Genomic DNA, 18763 nt, shown 5'->3' with positions numbered 1-18763 from the left:
AAAAGTTTAACAAAATGAGTTTAAAATAGAACTGCAATTGCAAATCTTCAGTTTATAATATTCTTAATTCATGAAATTCTCTTATTGACCTAGTATTTTCTGATGTCATTCCAAAGTCATATTTGCTAATGAGGTTACAAGCTTTTTTTTTTTTTTTTTTGATACTTTTTGTATTAGGAAGCTCAAAATCATATTGTGTCTCTCTCCTGCCTATCCCTCCGCCCAAAATCACACACAAGAAAGGTTAGTAATTAAGATAACTGTTTCATAAAGAGAATTTGGTAATTTTCAGAGGATATATTTGATTATTCTGATGCCCTGAAACTGTGCAACTTATGAATGTACTAATAAGCCAAGTAACAAAAGAGAGAATAAGGGCTAAAGAGTTTGGGAGGTTTTTTTCCCCATTAAATAAAATACGCTGAGAATTTTAATTGTTTATATGCTATTAATAAAACCCTAAACAAGTTCTGAGGTGGGAAAAAAACCATACAGATCATTCAACAGCCTTTTAAAATGAGCACAAAAATTCTAAATTCCATAGACTTTTGATGGTTAAACTCTCTGTATTAACATTTGCTTCCTAACAATGGTGTGCCATAGCAGAATGCTCTAATTCCTGCAGGTTTTGGCAAATGAATAGAGAGATGGGAGAGGTCATTGAACTGACATTCAGAGATGGCTTGAAATGAATAAATTATTTGTGTCCCACATAGAAAAGAAGACAGAGAGTACACTTGTGAGAATAAAGATATAAAGTGAAATTTTGGCAGACCCCAAATATAAACAAAAATAAACAAAGTAAAACCCTATCCCTCAAATAACATTATTGAAATGCTGCTTTATTTTTTTCAGAGATAAAGAGAAAATTGTCATATATGATAAAACAATAGCTTAATTACATACAATTGTATTTGGAAAAAGGTGCCTGGAAAGAGGAAGAAGTTTTGTTAGTGTTTGTGTTGGTTGTTGTTTTGGCCAGTTTGTCCTCCTTCCCAGATGTAGCAAATGATTTGTCCTGTCTCTCCTCTGTGCCTCTTTCCTCCTCCTTCTCTAATGAAGAAGACATTCAGTGGGTAAGGTGAAGTGCTCTAGACAGGTAAGGACAAGTCCCCTTTCCTTCTTCTTACCTCAGGCCCCTAGGACAAATGTACAATCCTGATGCTTTAAAAAAATCCTCAGCCTAAGTAATAATCAACAACACTGTGCCTCAGTTGAATGGAAAGGTTGATAAATATCCCCTGACAGAGGTGCTTTGCTTATTCAAGTACCCTCATGGGCATTACCCTTTGGTTCCACCCAGAAATCATGTGAGGTGAGCAGGGGAGGTTTATTTCTTCCATTTTTACCAATAAGCAAAGAGGCTTAAAGGTATTAAGTGATTTATTTGCCCAATGTCACTCAGGGCCAAATCTTGGACCCACATTCGGAGTCCACAGCTCATACTGCCTCTGTAAGCTTTCATTACTGAGAAGTTTCACTAAAACAGATATATGTGAATGACAGAAAAGGAATAAACATTTTGTGATAGTCATCGTAGATATCAAGATCTGTGTTTTCATATTTAGTTAATGAAATCTTTTATCTGTATACACAAAGTACTATTCAGTACCTTGAGTTATAAAAAAATAGATCCATAAGACAAAAAGAGAATTTAAGTAATACTGAATTACTTTTAAAACTTAATTCTAACAGAAAAACAATTCAGTATGATTTTTTAAATGAAATGCATTTATCCAATTATTTTCCCCAAAATATGATTGAGCACCTACTGTATTATAGGCAATGCACTGGTACTAAGGATATAACAGACAATAAAGAACCCTCTGTTTGTGCCTTCAAGTCACACCAGTCAGCAATGAGATGTACATATAGCAAAGAGTTATTAAGTACCTGAGGCAGGACTCTGAGTACCTTAGTCAGGGGTAGGTCAGGAAAGCATCCCTCAAGAAAAGTCAATTAAGGTGAAATCAAAATTTAAAAAGGAAGAGTTTAAGCAAAAAGGAAGGTAAAGACAGAGAGCACAGAGCACAATGAAAGAGCATTTCAGGAAGGAGTAAGATGTGGGATATGAATAATGTGGAATTTAGTGGAGTAGATGCTGTCATCCAAGGACGGAGCTCGGGGTGAGAAAAGAGACCACAGACCAAGCCCTATGAAACTCCATTTGCTGTTACAGTTGGTCATGTTAAAGAGAAGTAACCAGAAATATTTTATGGTTTGTCCATATATTTTACTTTGCACTGAATTCTCTGTTCCTCAAAACAGAGCTCAAAATGGCACTGAGTATACTGTTTTTATTTTCTGAAATGTAGTATTCTGGAATGCAAAAACTAATCTATAGGTACCTTCTCCTTGCTAGACTCTTTTCTCTACATCCTCACAACAGCCTTCATCAAATGATAGATTTATTTTTTTTTTTACCAAGGCTTAAAGAGATGATTATTATTATGTAAGCATCCAGGATGGCTGATCCAGAATTAGAGCCCAGATTTTAGGATTCTTTGTCCATTACACTTGCCAGGACAACACAAACTTCCCTGTTAGCTTAAGAACCCTATTCATCCATCAGACACTTATTAAAATCTGTGTGCCAATAAACAACATAGATAAGGTCCCTGTCTTCATGGGAACTATATTCTACTAATAAACAGATTAATGTCATAAATAGAGGTGTGTTTTTTTTCCCCTAAGAGTTTCCATTTACTTTGTAGAAAAATTTTTTTTATTACCCACGAAATGAAATGAAGTGCTCAGACTTAGACTCCCTGTCTCTGGTGTCTCCTGTGTCCATTTCCTTTGTTATTCTGATTGCCTGGTGCACTCTCTCCCGCATGACCATGGGCACTGTGAGCAAGGGTGGCAGGAAAGATATCAGTATTTAGTGCATATAAGTTGGTTAAGATAGTTTCCTTCTCACACATTCATCCAAAGGTTTTTGATCTGCTATCATGTTTTGGGGCCTGGCGACATGTGATCCCAAGGATTGTCACTGTTAACGCCCAAAGTTATGTTCCATCAAAACCTTTCTGTGCTGGGAGCAAGAACTTCCCTAGGATAAAGTTTGGAGAATAAATCCAGTTATGCTTCTAGTTTCTAGCCCATGCTTTGTATTAAAGTGGCCTCAGAGAACTGAAAGATGTATTGTCCCTCCCAACATGCCTATTTTTCATCCTGCTGGTAGGAGAGAAAGGGGTTGTTGGCAACCATCCTCCAAATCAAACCCCCATAAATAATCTGGCCCATTTATTCTGTGTCATGTTCCAAGAGTTAGTGGACACCTGGGAAGAAGAAAAGTAATGCACTAAAAACATAAAAGGCGGCAGGCCAGGGTGATGCACAATGTAAAAACAAACCATGAAACTTCCCTGGAAACTAAAGTTACAGGTTGGCAGGGCCTTTTCTGCTACTGAGGATGCAGAGCAACCAGAAAACCTGAATATACTCTATCCACCCGTTGCAGAAAAAGAGGTGGGGGTGGAGGGTACCTCACATTCCCCAATTCCTAAGGACACCAAGGTGCAATGCCCTGGGTAGATTAAATGGAATGAGTTCAAAGGGGCAGAGAAAGGAAGACCACAAAGTGCAGAAGGATAGAGGAAGACATTGGAAGCAGTGTGGAAAAGAGGTGGGGAGCATGTTGGTCTACGGGCTACAGAAACAGTGGCCTGTGATCAAGGCAGTGGGTGTCTCAGGCAGAGTGAATTGGGTAACCCCAAGACAGGTGGGCTCCAAACACAATTCAGTCCCCTGCCTGGCAAAGGCAGGCTAGCCCTCTAACTTGGCCTCCAGGAGGCCAAAGGAGGAATGGCAACCTGGAGAGAACAGAGAGCTTCCTGATAGAGTTTCTCAGTTTGCAAAACACCTGCTGCAGACTCACTTTGGAGAGCGAGAGGACTTGTAAAACGCATAGGTCCTTGGAACCCAATACAGAATCTCTTGGGATCCTGCCTAGGATATTTGACAAATGTCCTAGATGAGTCTTATGCACAGTCACGTTTAAAAACCACTTGCTGAGATGATAAAATTTGGTGGCCAGAGCCTTTTATCTACAGACTGCCCAAGGCTATCTCTTGGTCACAGCACCTAGAATCGAGCTGTCTAGACCCCCAGACAGACCCCCAGATAAAGAGATCTCAAGTTCCTTCATGATGAGAAATCACACCAGGATCTCTTCATATAACATCCCTGAAGGTCAAGCCACATCCTCCGGCCGCACATAGCTTCAGGGGCCATTGTGTCATTTTCTGCGGTCAGGCACAGAGGCACCAATACAGTCTTCATCAGAGCAGCTTTCAGATCCCAGAGTAGAACCAAAAAGAACTGCCTGGGAAAGGAAAGAGGGAAAAAAAGACCCTAAGAAAGAACATTAGTCAGATAATACATAAGCCCCTAATTTGAAAGCAATATGTTAGGTGCCAAAGGCAACATATTAGATGCTCTCTCATAGAATTATTTCAAATTTTAAGCCTGAAAATAAATTGGTGAGGAAATTTTCTATGAAGTAAAAAAGTTCTAATTCATTAGAAATTCATACGAATTTCTATTTTCCAGAAGATAAGACAGACTAAGTAAAAACCATTTTCAAAGTCAGGAATTCATATAGAAATCCCTAGTTCAATACACCAACCAATGGCTGGCAGAATAAAAACTGAACTGGAACTACTGTCTACTTCCTGGTAACGCTTGACTCTTCCTCCTTCTCTCCAGGCCTGGGTTGGTGAGTGGAGGTCCTAGTTCTTTCCTTTCAGAGGCCGCCAAGTCTAGGAAGCCCCTGGCCTGCGCAGAGCCACAATACTGCGAGCCCTGGCCTCCAAGTTTGCAGTGTAACCAGCTGGTGCAATCCCGGGTGGGCTCAGTGCTACTGCAGAATCCCCATAAATATTCCTTCCCCCTTACCAATATCCCCTTTGACCACTTTCATGGAAATGATCAACAGAAGGCCAGCCAGGAGGGAGCTGACTTGAACGCAAAACAAAACCAGCAAGCAAATGCCACTTCCACAATCTCTTTCCATGGCGTCCTGTTGATGCCTTATCTCCTGAAGGAACAAGAAGGGTCCTTCCCAATCCAAGCCCCTTCCCCACCCGCCCCTGGGGAAGCCCATGGGGCCCGCGCTGAGTCACCTCTCCTCTCCCTTCTTCTCTCCGCAGCTCCAATGGCAAGTCCGTCACGTGGGCCCAGAACGAGAGAAGCGGCCGGGGGCAGCACCTGTGGCAGCGCCTGTCCATCCACATCAACAAGAAGGAGAATCCCAACCAGACGGCGGTCATCAAGCCCTTCCCCAAAAGCACGGAGAGCCGCGGCCTGGGCGCAGGCAGCGCGGGCGGCGCGGGCACCAGCGCGGGGGCCCCGGGCGGCGCCAGCTGCACGACTGCGGGCCCCGGCGGCCCCGAGCCCCCCGACGCCAGCCCCAAGGCGCTGTACGACGTGGCGGAGGCCGAGGAGCAGCTGCCCGCGCCCGCGCGCCCGCGCTCGCCCTCGCCCATCAGCACGCTGAGCCAGCGCGCGGGCTCGGCCGGCCGCCCCGACGACGACGCGCCCGCGCTGCCCTCGGAGCCCGCGGCGCGCAGCAGCGCCTCCCAGGGCTCGCTCATGGAGCAGATCAGCAGCGTGGTGACCCGCTTCACGGCCAACATCAGCGAGCTCAACTCCATGATGCTGTCCACGGCCGCGCCCGGGCCCGGCGCGGGCGCCCCGCTCTGCTCCTCCTACCTGATCCCCAAAGAGATCCAGCTGCCCACGACGGTGACGACCTTCGCCGAGATCCAGCCTCTGCCCGCCATCGAGGTCACGGCCGGGGCGCAGCCCGTGGCGGCAGCGGCGGCCCCGCCGGCGGGGGGCGCTGCCCTGGAGACCCCGGCGCCCGGGCCCGAGGCTGCAGCGGGCAAGCCGGACCTGGAGGAGTTGGTGGCCCTCACCCCGCCGTCCCCCTTCAGAGACTCGGTGGACTCGGGGAGCACAACCCCCAACTCGCCAGTGTCCGAATCGGCCCTGTGTATTCCATCGTCTCCCAAATATGACACACTGATCATCAGAGATTACGCTCAGAGCTCCTCGTCGTTGTGAGAGTCACTGGAAACCACGCTGGGTTCCCCATGGAGCCAGGCCGCCCCGTGTCCGCACGGTGACCAGTGCAGTCGCCGGGTTTTAGATCAGCGGTGGAAGATGTGGAGTAAAAGCCGCCCTGGAGACGTGAGATTAAATAGTGCTATTTAACATCAACCGACGAAGACACCAACGACAAATCTTTTGGCAGATTCTCTTCTAGTGGCCTTAGAACACATGGGCTTTTAAGAAACACTGCTATTTTTGAGGGCTGGCAGGAGTCTGCTCAAACCGTTACATACCAAGTGCTCTGCTCTAGGGAAGCAATGAGGTGAAACAGCATCATGGAGGGGAAAAGCATAGTCGATAAGCAACTGTACAGAGTTTCCGTGTGTTTACTTCAGTTCTTTTCCCAGAAGAGTCTTTGATTCACCAAACATGAATGTACATTTTCTAACAAACTGAAAATCTGGGACCAAAACGTCAACCTATCTGGTTTTGTTTTGTTTGTTTGTTTGTTCCTCTTTTCTTTGCCATCCCCCCTCCCCTCCCCTTTTCTTTTAAAGACTTTGAAAAGCAGTTCCTTGAGCCCGGCATTTACTGAGGCGTAGTGAGTGTGTCCGAAGCATAGCATACAACTGGATAATGAGTGGTGCGCTGATGTATGTAGGGCTTTTAACCAGAGGCTTCCTTTCCTCTCCAATTTGTTTGGGAAATCCTCTTCCAAAAGCCTGCATCCGAGATTCCATCTAGTTACTTCAATTCACCTCCATCGACCAAGAAAACCAGTGGAAGATTTCTTGACTATTTCACCATGTTGCCAATCAATACTGGAGTAGCAAAAAAAAATATTTTCTGGAATACTGTTTTGTAATTCCCTTACTGGGGTGCGTTGTGTAGCTGGGAATGCTCTTTATAATAATCATTCTTAAGCTCCAGCTTGGCTATCTCTCTCATGAACTGGGGCCACTCCCCCTTGTGAATGCTGTTCCCTTAGCATTGCCAGCTAAACTATTAGCTTATGCATTTGGGCTTCTTCGTTCCTTTCTTTGAGAACCTGCTGCAGAAAAAGCTCCTCTGTTCTTTTCAAGTCCCACCACTGGAAGAATGGTCCAAAGACCCAATGAAGACATTGTCATGACTGGAGGCACTGTTGTTGAAAAAAATTAACACAGTCTTAATACACTGGAAATGTTAAACTGTGTCAAGTCGGCTTAGCAGAGATTTAGCCATGCCAGTGAGCAGTGATTTTAACTTTTCTTGGCTGCTGCAAACAGGGCAGCTATGAACTATGACAAATGTAGATTTTTTTCAAAGCAATACAGAATACTAAAACAGAGGAACCTTAATGAAAATAAACCACACAGTCTTTCTTAGCCATTCCAAAAAGAGGCAAAGCAATTATGACTATTTTCCTTTTTAAAGTAATTATGAATATCATTTTGTGCATTTCATACTGTCACTTTTTGAATACTGCAGAAAAGAGATTTAAAGTTATAATAGAAATACACATGCTCTGATAGGCTCATATAGATAGCATTCACAGCTCAAGACCTGCATCCACTGTCATCTTTCTTCCTCCCATTACGGCTATCCTCAGGTGCCAAATGTTTTTGATTTTTAAATAAGGATAGTAATAAAAGGAGGAAATGTCCTATAAGTTTCAAGTTCAGTTGACCCAGCCTTATACTAAAGGTAGCCTTATGAAAAACTTTTTCGGTGAGGCAGAAGTACATTTTTTTGGCAGAAATATAGGTAAAACCTTTTTTTCTTTTGCTCAATATCCTTATTTTGTATGTATTTTTTTTATTTCATATCGACTTAAAAAAAGAACTCAGAAATAGAAATATATCCATTGGCCATATTTTATCATTCTCTACTTTTAAAAGCTATAATAAATATACTGCTGGATTTCCTTTTCCTGGTACCTGTTTTAGTGTTAAATTTTAAATCAAATCTCCCAATATAAAATATTAAAAGCTAGCATTAATTTACTCAAACATAAATTTAAAACTTTAAACCTCCCATGACAGATTTGAAATAGCATCATCAGAGCTCCCTGATTCCAAATATGATGAGACCCTTGAACCTAGCTAAATTTTAAGGTGTCATTGAAAGTAAATGTCTGCCTCTACTCAAAAAACAAATGTAAATATCTTGAAGTATTATTATCCCTGGATCCTCATCTAAAGGGTGGCATTCACCTGAGGATTACTGTCTTGATTCTTAGACATTGAAACATTTCTAAATATGCTTTACTACCTAAGTGTTAAAATGTCTTTCGTAAAACCCTATGTTGAGTTCCATTTTATTCTCAAGTACAATAAGTTTCACTGTATTGACCAACAGAATACCATTTTTTAAACTTTCTCCATGATCAAATCTGTTCTAAGCTCTTCGTAACATATTTCTTTTAAAAGTACATTAATTTATTAGGAATTAAAAGCAAATAAATTCCCATGTAATAATTCCACATGAAATTACAACCAACTCTAAGAAAAATAATTTATCCAGTTAGGGGACAAGATGTTTTGTTCTCTGTATTTCTATGCCCTGTGCCACTTCATTCTATACATTGTATATATTAGTAGTAGTAGTGCATTCTTGAGATTTTTTATTTTGGAATGATGCTAACTCTGTCTCTTTGCCAATTCTCATACCAGGTTCCAAGTAATAAATCTACAATACAAAGAGAAACGAATATTCCTTCTAGGGCTAGGATGTGAACTTCACAATTAATTTGGGTACCTATTTTCATTGAATTTCCTTGAAAACAATCTGTTCCTGGTGTCCAGTGATAATTCAGTTGGGACTAAAAGAAAGGGGAAAGTACAGCGAAATGCTAAAGTTCAGAAAAGTGACCCTACAGGACAGTTTGGTTCCAGGATGGAAAAAAAAGAAGACCTGGTTTGATCAAGTGATGTGGACTATCTAAGCAGTCTACCCATTCTGTGATTTGGGGAGAGAAGTGGGGGCAGCCTGAGAAAAGCACATCTGGATTGGGAAGAACCATCTGTCTAGATTAGGGGGAACAGAAAGAAAGGGAGTATGGAAAGGAGAACCAGATAAAATTTGACTGGAAAAAAACAAACTCCCAAGTGTTGCTAAGCCTTGATAGTAACAGTCTTTCCCAAGCTCCCGCTGTTACCAGCAAGTGATCAGGAAGACTAGGAGCTGTTCCTGACTGTAAATGAATTGTACAGTGGCTCTGCTGCAGTGCTGTGACTTCCAAACCAGGAATTAAATACTTATTAAGAGAAAAAAATAAACATTTTCTATGTTAGTCTCCCAGCAAAATGTACATGTTTTGGAGACTTCAAAGGTATTATCTGAGTTCACATTTAGCCACAGCTTATTAATAACCCTCAAGCTGTCAGAATCTCTATAGTAACCATTTACAATTTTATACTGTGAAAAAATACAGATCAGTGAAAAGCATAAAGATAAATTAGAATTCACTTTAAAGAGGGTCTGAGGCCTGGGAGATTCTCTACTATCTGTTGAAGAATGAGGCATGTATAAAATAGTTGGCTGAATTTCACTGATCTTCCCAATGTGAACAAATATACTATGTATATTGTGTGTATTTCTAGATTTCAATGGCAGCTGCTGGTGGTGTTGTAATTAGAAATCTATATAGAATATAGATGTTTTAGGGAGATGGTGCCAATCCTAAAAGATTTGTGTGGGCTACAAGTGCTTGTACTTACATTTTTCTGCACTTATAACTGATTTGGTTTAAAAAAAAATTGTGTGCGTGTATCTGTTCTTTTTCTGTTGTTGCAACTTGTACTATTAAAACAATAGAGAATGTTAAATTATTTTGATGTGAATTGCAAATGATTTTTTTTCATAAAATTTAACATTTTTATCAGCATTGTTTCGCTTTGTACTTGTACAAATGTGTTTTATTTTAGCATTTTAAAATACACTTGCCTGTTTCTCAGTTGTCTAAATCATGTTATTGTTGGTGTTTGTGAAGTCAGTTACTTTTTGAAAAATATTAAAAAAGAAACTATTATATGACTTTAAGATTCTTCCCCTTAAATGTTTAGAATGTGGTCTTAATAGTGTTTTCTAAGACCCAAAGAGCCATAATCTAAATCTTAAATTCTGAATGATCCACACAATTGAATTATGGGGTTTACAAAGTAACCTGGGAACAGTAGATTAAAACAAAACACATTTGTGTATGGGACTATAAGTACAAATTATTTAATTCCACAATGATCTATGTTGATAGAGGTAACATCAGAAAATAATATAGATTTTTTTTGTGTGTGTGTATACAAATATATACACATCCATATAGATATTTCACTTTAAGTCCATCTATACATGTTTTTCTGTGTGTGTTTATGTTTCTGTGTGCATATAAGGGCAAATATAATAATAAAAGCGCAATATGCTAATTAGACCAGATGTCCTTCCAGACATCCTTCTGGATGAAGCCGGGGCTGTGAGGGAAGCCCTAGTCCTGGGTGCCAGAGGGAAGCTGGTGCCAGCAGCCAGGGGACGGAAGGCCTACTCTTGCACGAATTTCGTGCATTGGGCCTCTAGTATCTACATAATTTCCTGGGAAAAATTTACTTGTCAAATCACTTTTTGCTTTGATGAATTCTTAAGCAGATTTATATTCCCTGAATACAAATAAGCTAAATCCTAAAAGCAAAATGTAGGCTAGATATTTAATGCATGGATGAGAAAGACAATGTAGATTTTAAAATATAGCTTCTCTCTGCTTCCCTATATTGTAATATTTATTAACTTCTTATTCTTATAGTATATATGGAAGTTAACACAAAATGTTTGATCTTAAAAAGGAAATCATTTTTTTTTTTGTGCTTTGTCAGACTTTCTTGGTTTAGTGACTTCTATTCTAAGTAATACAAATGGTCATATGTTTATATAAACTTGAGGTTGAGCCATGGTCAGTTTGGCTCAGTGGATAGAGCTTTGGCCTTCGGACTGAAGGGTCCAGGTTGATTCCGGTCAAGAGCACATGAGTAGGTTGTGAGCTAGATCCCCAGTAGGGGGTGTGCAGAAGGCAGCCAATCAGTGATTCTCCGTCATCATTGATGTTTCTCTCTCTCTCTCCCTCCCTTCCTTTCTGATATTAAAAAAACAAAACAAAACCTTAAGGTTGAGGTGAGATCATTGATATCTGGACCACGTAGAGAAAATTATGTTCTAAAGATAAAAAGAGTCCAGTGAGATTCCATAGAATTATGGAAGCCAGTCAAAACCAGCTAATGCAATTGAAATTACATTGAATTGAAAGTCAGGATCTATTGCCCTGTCCCATATGACCTTGGATAAAGTGACTTCTTTATGACTCAATTCCTCTTCTTTTATCTTTTTCTTGTTTTGTTTTGTTAATCCTCGCCTGAGGATATTTTTTTCCATTGCTTTTCCAGAGAGTGGGAGGGAGAGGAAGAAAGAGAGAAACATGGATGTGAGAGAGCCACATCAACCAGTTGCCTCCTGCAGGCACCCCAACTGGGGCCAGAGAGTGAACATGCAACCCAGGTATGTACTACTGGCCTGGAATCAAACCGGAAACACTTCAGTGTGTGAGCCACTGCTCCAACCACTGAGAAACACTGTCCAGGGCCAATTCCTCTTTCTTTAAATGCGAAGTGAGTTATAATAATCTGTGAGATTTCTTTCATTTACATCATTTCTGGTACATGCTAAATGCTCAGTAGATAGTATCTATTCCTAGTGGCAATATATACAGTTATATTCAGTAGGCAGCTTAGATATGTTATGTCCAATATTACTTGTAGAGTTATAACAAATTCTTGTCCAACTTAAAGCATACATCTTTGGAGGGTAAGCCTAATGACATTTGAACTCATATGCAACCTTGAAACTTTTCATCTATAATGTCTTATAAACTAACCTTAAACACCACAGAAAGAATGCTTTTTTAGTGATCTATGCTTAATACTGGCCAGTTTTTTAGTTACACTGTGCATAAATGACAAGTTTTAAATATAAACAATTTTAAAACATTTATTTTTTCTAGGGTAACTAGCTAGCTAGATAGGTAGGTAAGTGGATAGATTTATATTAATGAAATTATCTCCTTAACAAAAACATAGTATTTACAGATTTTTGTCAAAGTATTTCAAAATTTGAAATCAGTTACAGTGTACCCTATTCATTATTTTAAAAAATTATTTTAATAAATTCTATGAAGAAAACTTTTAGAATCAGCTTTTCTGTACATTCTTAGAATTCTAAACCAAAACTATTTACAGGAAAACATTGCTTAACCTTAGCAAGAATAAATATTTTTAATTAGCTTTTACTCCAGACCAAAGGCATATATTTTTGTCAGGGCATATAAGTCTTTTTGACATATGTGTCCTATATGAATATTTATATAAACAGGCTAATTATGTATTACATGTATCAGACACATTTAGCTTATTTGTATGTAGCTCATATTTTTACTCATTGACAAAGTAAAGCTTTTCATAACTATATTTCTATAACAGGATACATTAGATATAATAAATTATATAAATGATATGTTCATGAAAATTATATAATATAGTAAATTGACTATTCTGAACTGCTAAATAGTAATAGGTGTTTAATAAAATAAAATTTTTTAGAGTTTTAAAAGTTTGGAAAACAAAATAACTCTAAGTTAAATGTCTGTCTTCATCTCAGAACTTGACAGTCTTTAAATAGGCACATATGCATTAACTCAAAATCTTTTTATTTTTAATGATTAGTTTTCTCAGAATAGTTTTATGGAACACATTTTGGAAATGACATAAAATTTATACATACTTTTTCTTTTAGTCACAAAAATTAATTGCTGTTTCCATAATGATCTCCAAAGGCTTTTAGAGCAGAAAATATGAATTGATACAGTTATAGCATTACTTTCAGAGCCATCTCACTGAACCATGGGAAGTCTTGCTCAGCTTTATTATTCATTCTCTCTCTATTCTGACTTCTCAGAACTCTACCAGCACATATGCTTGACTCTCAGGGGTCAACTAAGGGTTATCATTCCTTTCTTTTTTTTTTTTTTTTTTTCATCATACATGTTGGATGGTTCCCTTAACTTCAACAGCCTCAGATGAATCAGTATGTGAGATACTAGCATTCATTAGTAGATGTTGAATAGACAGTGAATTATATTCCAAGAACAGAAGTAAAAGAAAATAACATTTAGAGGACTCAATAAGGTAAACACCAAGAATAATCAAATATATTTAAAGCTTTATTCCTATTAAACAGAGAATAGACATTCTTTTTAGTTACACTGTGCATGAATGACAAGTTTTAAATATAAACATTAAAAAATCATTAACCTTGGATTTGATGAAAAAGGACATTTTAATTTCAAAAATGAAAGTTGTTGAAGTCAGTGAAGGCTATATTCACTGAATTAAAAAACATGAAATTTTGAAATCTGTTCATTTGGGATATTTCTCTAAGTGCTCTTTTGAGATGAAAAGGAAAACTTCTCTAAAATTATGAACCTGTGGCTCAATTGCTTGGAACATTTTCCCCTGCACCAAATGGTTTTGGGTTTGATTCCCTGTCAGTGCATATACCTGGATTTTGAGTTCAATCCCAGTTCAGGATACAGGAGGCAACAAACTGAGGTTTCTCTCTCACTTAGATGTCTCTCTCTCTCTCTTCCCCCCAACTCCCTCCCTTCTTCTCTCTCTAAAATCAATAAAATCATATCCTCAAGTGAGGATTAAAAAATAAATAAAATCATAACCTACTTAAAATGAACATTGGTGAGTACTTTGCATATTTAAATCTTCATAACAGCCAAAGAGTAGTCCAAAGAAAATATTTTACTCTAAATGCATATATTTAAAAAAGATTAAAAATAAATTTTCAAATGAACATTTTAGAAAATAAAAAATAAAAACAGAAAATGCAAATATTAAGTCAAAATTAATATAAGAAAACAAAGTTAACCAAAATTAAAAGTGATCATTAAAATCTGTCTTTTAATTTGAAAATACCAAGACATTGGCATTCATTGAGTCTCGTTAAACATAATCAACTAAAAGAGAAAAACCACAACATTAGTAATAATAAAGGAGTCGTAGCTACATGTATAGAGGATATGTAAAAAACACTAGGTAAAATTTTATACTAAATAATTTTGAAAATACAGATTAAATGAATATTATGCTAGGAAAATATAAATTATCGATTGAAACAAAAACCAGTAGAAAGTGCATACCAGTAATAACAGAATATGATAAAAGGAAATTTAAAATAACTAAAAAGCATAGGCCTAAATATTTTACAGATAAATTTAATTATGGTAAATAATATCTAATTTGTTATGACAGGATTTTCTTCTTTTTTAAAAAATATATTGATTTTTTACAGAGAGGAAGGGATAGGGATAGAGAGTTAGAAACATCGATCAGCTGCATCGTGCACACCTCCCACTGGGGATGTGCCCGCAACCAAGGTACATGCCCTTGACCGGAATCGAACCTGGGACCTTTCAGTCCGCAGGCCTACGCTCTATCCACTGAGCCAAACCGGTTAGGGAAGGATTTTCTTCTCTTTTAAGGCTAAATAAAAATCCATTGTATTTATACTTATGCACCACATTTTAGTAGTATTCATTCATCCACTGATGGACATTTCGTTGTTTCCATATCTTTAGCTATTACGAGTAACTGAAGATTAAATATTTCAATACATTTTGCCCAAGACCCTTCTAGAGCATTTTTTGTTGTTTAGAGTGAAGTATATCCCTTTATTGGCAGAGCCAGCTCCTAGAACAGTAGTTCTCAACCTTGGGCTGCACATTAGAATCACCTGGGATTCTTTTTAAAATCCTGATTTCTGGGCCTCATCCTCCGAAAATTCTGTTTCTTTGTTACTAATGTTGTGGCCCCAACCCATAACAAAGAAACAGAATTTTCCGGAGGATGAAGCCCAGAAATCAGAAATTTTTTTTATTTTTTTTTGCCTGCAAACCGAGTCTTTATTTTATAGCCAGATTCCATGAGGCAGAGTAAAGATGTGGCCAAGATGTTTACAATGTTCTCGTGCTTTTGAATCTACTCAATCACACGCACCTGATCAAGCTTTGTTTCCTGGCTGCACCTCCCACAACCCATATCACTCGCCACCCGGAGCCGCTTTCCACACCACCTCAGAGGCATTTCTGGATTTTAAGAAATAAACAATACATTTTATTTATTCAACAACTAGGTCATTTAAAACGTGTCAGCCACTTTCTAGGGCGCATTCCCGGGATTGTGGGCTTCATCCCAGCACAGGTACAGCTTCTGGTCATCTTCATCTGCATCTCCTGGTGCTGCTGGTCGGGGTGTCTCCGGGGGAGTCTGGGAGGGTGTCCCCAGGGCGAGTGCCATGGAGGCTGCTGCTGAGCGCTGCGCCTGTAGGCAGGCCCGGATCTGTCCTAAGAGCATGTGCTGCGGGAACAGGCCTTCCTGCCCCCCCATCCTGACACGGACCATGCGGGGGGGCCTCGGACACTCAACCATCAGGTGCTCCATGAACGCCTCCATGTTTCTGCCGCTCGATTCCCACTTCTCCCGCCACGCGGCCCTCTCGCTGCGGGGCCTGCTGCGCAGGAACTGCTCCACCGACAGTTGGAAAATCATCTCCATCTTACTGCGCCTGTGTGGCTGCAGCCGCGCGCAGAGGGACCAATAGATGGCCTGCAGCTCCGCCATCGGATGCCCGCTGTTGTTCAGTGAGATGAGCCCAGGGCTGGGGACGCTGACCTCCTCCACCTCCTCTCCCTCCTGGTTGGCGGGTCTTCCGTGAAATCTAAGCGGGAAGTTTCCTCCCCGGGGACCGTTCCCGGCTGGTTCATCTTGAGATGCCATTCTCCTCACGGACACAGACGTTCACGCTGGGTGATCCTGGCCCAACGCTGAGCTGCTGTGGGGCTTGGCCGTCAGCGCTGGTGCCTCTCCAGAAATCAGGATTTTATAAAAGATTCCCAGGTGATTCTAATGAGCAGCCAAGGTTGAGAACCACTTTCCTAGCGGTTGTGGGTACAAGGGGTGGGTGGTCCCCTTGCCAGGGACATGATTTCCACCTGTTGAAGGTCTTGCCCTTGTGGAGCCCACCATTCCCGCGAGATGTTCACGTCCCACAGGTGCACCTTCACCACCTGCGGCTTCTCCGGGGCCCCGCCTCCCTCCTGGCCCTGCGCAGGCGCTTTGGCAGGAGCGCACCCCCCCCCCTCCCCCCCCCCCCCCCCCAAGGCTGTGTTTGGAGCCAACGCTGGGCTCCCAGGGCTTCATCAGGGGCTCTGCGCCGGGACTGCTCCCCCAGCCAGTCAAGGTCCTCGCCAAGGTAGGTGACCTTGCGGAAGGCCCGCTGCTTCTGCTGCTCCACTTCCGCCATGTGTTGGTCCTTCCGAAAGCTTTTGTTGTTAAATATATATATGTTGTGGGGGTTTTGTGGGTTTTTTGTTTGTTTGTTTGTTTTTTTTGAGAAAAACAATATTCACTCTCAGTTCTCCAGCCGTTCTCACTCCTCCCTCGTGCTCACACACATCCTGACCCATTTCTTCCGGGCCAGTTCAAACCTGAACCTGTTTACTGCCATTTTCACGGAAAACAGCCGGTGTGAGAGATGCAGGCTGAGGAGGCTGGAGAGGAGATGGGGTGGGCCCATCAGAGGCTTCACGGGACCTCACTGGCTTGTGTCAAACCCAGAATAACCAACACCTGGGCTAGTTATTCTGGGGAGGGACAGGGAGGTGGTCTTGTGGAAAGTTGCACAATTCTCTCATGTTGGGAGGTGGAGAAAGTCGAGGGCACGATGAGTCTCACTCACGTTGTCAAAAAAACCCACAAAACTTAATTTGAATGTTGGCAAGTCATGGACATTGAGAAGGATTGTGAGGGGATGAGCAGCTGGTAAGAATGAAGTGTGGGTTCATGATGCTCATTCAGACTGTTAAACACAACTCTTAAGCACTGAGTTGTTTTTGACTGTTTTCCAACTCAATATTGGTTTAAACATAAAGGTATCTAGTTTAATTTAGAAATAAATCATGAACATGATAAATATATGCAGTTTGTTTTTAAACTACAAATATATTTCCTAATATCAGATCATGATCACAAGTATTTTGCCATAATATGTGGTGTTATTTCAGCCTACCTTTCAATTACATTCAATATCTCAACTAAACATAAAACAATCTCAAGTCTTATTGTGTCATCAAAACATGATTTTTTTTCCCTTCACAAATGTAATTCAAGTATATCTTAAGAAGCTTTTTGATAAATAGAAAAGATTGAAATTTGTCTTTCACTCAAACAACAAATAATGGGCGCCTGCTACATGCCAGGGCACTTTTTGAGATTCTGGGGGTTGAGCAAGGAACAAAAAACAATTATTGTTTGCATGGACCTTACTTTTTATTATGTGTATGAATATGTGTATGTTGGCAGAAAAGACAACAAACAAAAATTAACAAGCAAGGTCTAATGTGTATAAGAAAGTAAGTGTTGTGGAGAAAAATAAAGCAGATAACAGATATTCAGGAAAGGGAAGTAATTGTAAGTAAGCTCATCAGGAAATATTTTACTCCTATGTATGTCTGCGAAAAGACTTGAAGGAGGTACAGAAGCAAATTGTGAAATTTTCTGTAGAATGCATATGCCAGGCAGGGTAAACAGTAAGCACAAAGGGACTGAGGAAGGTGTAAGCCTGGAAATGTTAGGAGCTGCAACAAAGTTTGGTCTGGCTCAAGGAGACTGATGTCAGTAAGCCCATAGCTCACTCAGATGGAGCCTATTAAGCCATTATTTGGAGGTTGGCTTTTACTCTGAGCATTTTAAGCAGAATAATAATAACATCTGATTAGTTTCAAGAGGACCACTTTGAAAGTCCTAGACCAGTGGTCGGCAAACTTCGGCTCGCGAGTCACATGCAGCTCTTTGGCCCCTTGAGTGTGGCTCTTCCACAAAATACCACATGCGGGCGCGCACGTGCAGTGCGATTGAAACTTCGTGGCCCATGCGCAGAAGTCGGTTTTCGGTCTATTTTGAAGAAGTGGCGTTAGAAGAAGTGGGGGGTGTGGGTCAATTGGGCGCGGGAGATGGGGTGCAGGCGGCCCACGGGATACTCAGCGCAGGGGAGGCGCGTGCGATTCATGCAGGAGTTGAGTGAGCCAGGCAGTCAGCTGTCTCATTGTGCAGTGGTTAGTGCTAGTCGCGTCTGCAAATCGCGCGGGTGACTAAAGTACCTACTCGAAGCATAAAGTTACCTGAATTTTTCCAACCAACTGCAAATCCTACAGGTATTTTTGTCATCGATTTAAGAATTGTAATTCTTTTGTGTTGGTGGCTTTATTATTATAAAATGAAACATTTTTTTAGGTGCCCTGTTTGAAATGGCTACAAAGAAGAAGCAAAGAAAAACGGAAGACGAAAACCGTGAACTTAAAGTTGAATGTGCCTACCTATATAGTTTAAGTTTAAAAAATTTGGCTCTCAAAAGAAATTTCAATCGTTGTGCTATTGATATTTGGCTCTGTTGACTAATGAGTTTGCCGACCACTGTCCTAGACTAAATTGTTAGAAGGCAAAGTTAGAAGCCAGACTGGTAAGAAGCTATTAAAATTAACAGACAAGAAAATGATAGTGGCTTATAGAGCATGGTAGTGGCAGTGGAGGTCATGAAAAGTGGTCATAATTTACACGTGTATTTG

General features: G+C 40.5%; 1 protein-coding gene across 1 annotated transcript in view; it reads left to right on the top strand.

Moving 5' to 3' along the window:
* GRM5 (glutamate metabotropic receptor 5) overlaps window positions 1–8179 on the top strand; it is a 417272-nt gene extending 409093 nt beyond the window's left edge. Inside the window, exon 9 of the mRNA XM_081100132.1 lies at window positions 5154–8179. Coding sequence (XP_080956258.1) covers window positions 5154–6069 — 916 coding nt within the window. The 3' untranslated portion in view covers window positions 6070–8179. The remainder of the gene's footprint in view (window positions 1–5153) is intronic.
* Window positions 8180–18763: the final 10584 nt, after the last annotated feature.

This window comes from Myotis nattereri (genome assembly GCF_964212035.1).
Source record: "Myotis nattereri genome assembly, chromosome: 9".
In the NCBI taxonomy this organism is placed as follows: Eukaryota; Metazoa; Chordata; class Mammalia; order Chiroptera; family Vespertilionidae; genus Myotis; species Myotis nattereri.
This window is presented reverse-complemented; position numbering and strand designations above follow the sequence as displayed.